A 5,386-nucleotide genomic window follows, 5' to 3' on the forward strand; every position below is an offset into this window, starting at 1 on the left:
TCATTATTTTATGTAATTATGTACATTGATATTTTTTTAATTAACAAATAAATAAAACACAAGAACGAAAGAGCACACAGAGCATGCATGTGATTGAGACCAGGGGTTCCATCCCATATTGATTATTGATATTATGTTATCTATTTACAGTCTAAATGTGTTGTATCAGTTCTTTATTTCAGTTACATTGTGACATTTAGTGAATATTCTTTTTGGGTAGGGAGACTGGCCATCTTTCCTGTTCAGAGAATGTGGGGGAAAATGTCAGTTTGTTTCTGATTCAGATTGGTTCAATCTGAGTTAATTTTTTCAGTAATTACCTTTCTGGGTGTGTCTCAGCAAGGTGGAGCAGAGAGGGAGACGAATGCTCCTGGAGCATACCAGCTTCCATTAGGAGGGGGAATACTCTGAGGATTTATATTTAGTTATATTTACTTTTGATTGACCTTAGATTAGTTTAGTATTAATAATTTGCATGCATGTAAATATTTGTTGGATCATTTATTGTTAGGTTTGTGTAAGTAGTGTTTGTTTCTTGTTTGTCTTTTTTTTTATCACCCCTTTACCTGGTTAAGAGTTGGAACTTGCCTCAGGTATGAATGTCAGCTTCTTTGCTTCACTGTGTGTAATGGTGACCTGGAGCTCCCAAATAAACCCACCTCAACTACATTTTGTTGCCTCACTTCCTTCCTGAATGCAGTGCCTCCGCTGGTCAAAGTGACAATGCACATTGCTCTATGATTGTTTTCGTTCAAAGTGGCAGCTGTAATGTCTGCCATGGTGTCAGACTACCTGGCTTCATGTTGTGGGAAAGAGGGTGAGAACAGTCACGATGAGCGCCTTGTGCTTGGTTACTTCTTGCTTGTTGCTCCTTGGTCAGTGTTCATAGTTGATCGTTATTTACAGTCAGGGCATTGCCTCAATTGCTATGTTTAATGGTGCAGACAGTGGTGGTTTCTGACATGAGCAATATGGGCAAACACCCAGGGTGTTATCTTAGGGATGGCACGAGACCACCACGGATTGTAGCACAAAGATGGAAGATTTATATTTAATAAATTTGAAAAATTTATTAAATATAAATCTTCTAACACTGTCATGCTCTGTGTGCTCTTTCGTTCTTGTGTTTTATTTATTTGTTAATTAAAATTTATATTTTAAGATATTAAATATTTAATAAATTTGAAAAATTTATTAAATATTTAATATCTAGGTGTTTTTATGGGAATATGGACCTTTGAGATCAATTTGAGAAGCAATTTTGATCATATTTCACCATTTTATCGTGTCCTGTAGCGCGGGGCGCTGGTCTTGGTCTTGACTTGGTCTCGGGTTAGGTGGTCTTGACCATAACACTGTCATAGACATAAACATGTGGAGTTTATTTATTTACTTTAATTATTTCTAACAGACAAGAAGTAAAACTTTCCTGGGATCTAAACAGGAACTTTGGTCAAACTAAGCTGGATCTTTGGAAGAAAAACTGCTCAGGAAACGCTTCATTCCATGTTTACTTATTTAGTTCTCTTCCACACTATACTGACTCAAACTAACCAAACACAACCTGTTCCCCTCCTGGCCTGTGGGGGCGCTGCACTAAGGACCACTGAAGGAAACGACATGAAAACCTCTGAAGACACTGAGAGCAACTTCCTTCTTCACCAGATGGAAACAAGATGGAGGATTTTAGCGGTTGGAGGATTTCTCTCTAGTCTTTGGCTAAAGACCAGGAGACATTTCTGCTGCTAGCGCTAGGCTAGCACGTTAGCTTCGGTTGTATTTACCCAGAATGCCCTATGCTATAGTCCACTTCCTGCTTTTGGAGCGGTCTCCGGTCCGCTTGGTGCTCATATTTACCAAACCAGAGTTCACTTCAATCGAACCCAGACCGAGGTTTGGAGAACCAAAGATCAGAGGTCATTTAGCATTCACACCTCACCAACCGTATAGCAAGAGTGAGGAGTCGGGTTACAGCGGAGCGGAGTCGGGTTACTGCGGAGCGGAGTCGGGTTACAGTGGACTCAACAGGGCTGGTGGTGATGATGCAGCCTTAGTCATTCCTTGGAGAAATGTCTGAGATTTAAAGTGATGATCTTTCCACAGCATTTATGCGGTTATTACAGCCATCGTGTATCTAACCTGGAAGTTGGTGACAACAGAAAGAGGTCGGTACAACGAGGATCTGCCATTTCACTGGGATTGAATAAAACCACTTCAGCTTCCAGTTTGTTAAAATTCAAGATGTTTTAAATTTCCTCAAGACAGTTGAGAAGAGCCTGAATGGGGAGAGCATCTGGCTGCTGAAGGAGGACTGCATCTGACAGTCATCAACATATTATGGGAGCTCTGTGTTTCCTTCAAATAACTCCCAGTAGCAGAAGGTGCAAGGACTTTACTAACCCTCCCTGACAGGCTCCCACCTGAGGATCCTTTGGCTCTTCAGCAGGTTCTGCAGGCCCAGCAGGCCCTCCTTCCTCTCGGACCAGTTGGAGCTGGCGCAGTGGTTCAACACCTCAGCCACGTCCTCCGTTTGCCGCAGGTAGTGGGGGATGCCTCCGTTCCTGGAGCTGTAGGAGCGCTCTGAGCAGGCGCTGGACGCGTCGCTGTTGGCGTCATCATCAGAGTACATCCCAGGAGACTCGTAGCGCCGCCGCAATGGCTTCCTCTGCAGCGGAGAGGGAAACGTTCATGCAGCGTCATGCAGGAATGAGAGCTCAGCGACCAGGGATGGAGGTTAAGACACATGCAGAGCTTTGATGTGATTCAGTCCTGATCTGTGAAACAATCTGTTTTCAACTCAGAGGCAGGCGAGCAGTGCCGCGAGGCTCTGGAGCAGAAACGAGACAGAAACCGGAGGAAGTAAAGGAGGCAGTGAGACAGACAGGCTGGCGATGGAGTGAACACAGACAGCGGGACGCATCTGTCTACCTTGTTCCTGGAGTCTCCCAGCAGCTGCAAGCAACACGCCAGAAGGAAGAGGAGCACAAACCCAAACTGTCAAGGACCTTTTCTCCAACTTTCTCCCGCTGTTCTGAAGGATTGTGGCGTGGAAGCAGGAAGTCACTCACCAGAGCGTCGGCCACAGCCGCCTCCACCTCGGTGCCGGTGTTCAGGACCCGCATGGCGTTCACCGACGCAGAAATCCTGGCTTGGTGGATCAGACCGTACCGATCTACAAAAACAAGACGGACCGCCGATTAATGAAGGGAACCGGCTACCTGAGACTTACCTTCTTCTTCTTTGGTTTAATCATCAGCGCACAACAAGCAGAGGAACTCAACAGAAGAAGAAGAAACAGAAACATGCACCAGATGTTCAGAGTCTCATTAAGGGATGAAAACTGAAACAGTCAGGCTGAAAACACAAGGAACAGAAAAACGTCACTTTCTGTGTGAAATGTGGATTGGAACCAGAACCTTCCTGGAACCAAAACTACATGTTTTCCATGACAACTAAAGAAAAACCTGCCATGCTGGAGTAAAGACTGAAATCTGATGGGTTCTGGCTGCAGCCATGAGGAACGACAACAGAAGCAGACTGGTGGACCACTCCAGCTCACGCTGGGAGGACTGGGAACATGCAGGTCACCTGACTGGCCGTGGGGTTCTGCTGAGGACAGAGCGCTGGTGGAACGGGAGTGGCGTCTGGAGGCTGCGAGAGAACCAGGAAGTCACTACTGGATCAGAACTACTGGGTCCAGTTTGCCCAGTTGGCCTCTGGGCTAAATATGACGGCAGAGGACCAGGCCCCAGAGCCACTCACATTTAACCTTTGACCCTCCGGTCCTCAGTGACCAGCACAACTACTACAGACACATCCAGACCATCTTCAGTAGCTCCTCTAAACCCAGACACTCAGCATCAGGAAACAGGAAGTAGGTGGAGTCATGGTAAAAAAAGCTACTGCAGCTTTTATTTCTAAGGTTTTACTCAGACAAGACAGCCTGCTCCACTGGAAGCCCACATCATCACTCCTCCACCACCGTGCCTCACTGATTGCTGGGTCTGGTTCTGGTCCAGCATCACAGAAGTCTCTGCTCCGCTAACCTCGGTCCGGCGGCCATGTTGGTTCTAGAGAAGAGGTTTTCTCCAGGAACCCTCCCAAGGCCCTCTGGTTCAGAGTCATGACCTTTGACCTGCTAACTCAGCCTGAGATGGAGCTGTGACCTTGAGATGTTTTCCTCTTGGGAATAATAACCTTTTTTAATGTTTTAATTTTATTATTTTCTTTAATTCCAATTGAAAATTTTAAATGTAATAATTTATATTAAAAAAAAATAAATTAAAATGTAATTTTCATTAATTTTGTTTTAGACTTTTTTTCTTATATAATTTTTTATTGTAATTTATCATTATTATTACATTGGGAATAATGTTTATAGAACGGATTCCAGTCGGTGTGGGGATGACCTTTGACCCTTCCCAGGCTGATGAAGGTGATGAGCGGAGCTAAAAGCAGCAGCATGGAGCCTTCCAGCCACAGCTTCTGGTTGTGTTTTAATCCATTCAACAGTAGAGTCAGTTTGCTGCTGATTGACCAGGATTCGTTCTAAGTAAAACGTTGGAAAGGCAGCAGCGACCCTGAGGAACCAGGCCGTACTCACCCAGAGGAGCGAAGCCCCGAGCGGGGCTGGTGTCGCGGCTGCTCTCGCGACTGGTGTCGCGGCTGCAGCCCTGACTCATGCTGGGGCGCGGGATGCGGCTCCGGGCTAGCGTGCAGTGGGGGACAGCAGCAGAAGAAGAAGAGCATTAGCACGCAGGCTAGCTGTCAGGACAACTGCTTAGCTGAAAACATCAGGCAGGAGAGAAACGGGAAGGAAATAGAGAAGGAAACACTGGTTCTGGACGGCCACCAGAGGCCCAGACACACAGAACCAGGAAACAGAACCTGCTCCAGGAGGTAACTCCACATAAGAAGGTGCTAAACTGTTGATGTGAGCAGAGAAGCTAACAGGAAACTCCTGTTAGAGAACAGATGGTTCCTCTGAGCTGCAGCAGAGGAACCCAAACACTCTGATTGGTTTATCATCAAACATCTGCTGATAGACGGAGGACTGGAGAGGAGAGTAGAAGGGCAGTGCGACTTAAAACAGTAGAAGAAGAAACAAAGTCTATCTGCTGCTGCAGACGAGAGAAAATCTTTTCTTTTTTTTTTCATCTTCATTGACGACAAATTTCACTCATCCAACCAGACAGAAATGGACCAGGCTGGACCGGGTCAGTACCAGGGCTTTAAAAAGGTTCTAAAAATGTCCTGCAGCTTAAGAGCTGGTGAGACAGGTGGATGGATGGATGGATGGTTGGGTGGATGGATGGATGGATGGTTGGGTGGATGGATGGATGGATGGTTGGGTGGATGGATGGATGGATGGATGGATGGTTGGATG

The 5,386-nt window shown here is 45.8% G+C and overlaps 1 protein-coding gene across 11 annotated transcripts in view; it reads right to left on the reverse strand.

Moving 5' to 3' along the window:
- Positions 1 to 5,386, reverse strand: part of LOC106941421 (CLIP-associating protein 1-like) — a 38,371-nt gene that overhangs the window by 5,448 nt on the left and 27,537 nt on the right. For 4 of the 11 annotated variants that reach the window (XM_015024459.1, XM_015024457.1, XM_015024458.1 and 1 more), the window contains 3 exons: positions 3,069 to 3,172; positions 2,929 to 2,952; positions 2,421 to 2,665 (listed from right to left, as the gene is read on the reverse strand). In XM_015024459.1, the coding sequence (XP_014879945.1) occupies positions 2,421 to 2,665; positions 2,929 to 2,952; positions 3,069 to 3,172 (373 nt within the window). The other 7 variants (XM_015024450.1, XM_015024453.1, XM_015024449.1 and 4 more) reach the window with 5 other exon arrangements.

This window comes from Poecilia latipinna, unplaced genomic scaffold (genome assembly GCF_001443285.1).
Source record: "Poecilia latipinna isolate Pla-1442-1.1 unplaced genomic scaffold, P_latipinna-1.0 Scaffold3661, whole genome shotgun sequence".
Lineage (NCBI taxonomy): Eukaryota > Metazoa > Chordata > Actinopteri > Cyprinodontiformes > Poeciliidae > Poecilia > Poecilia latipinna.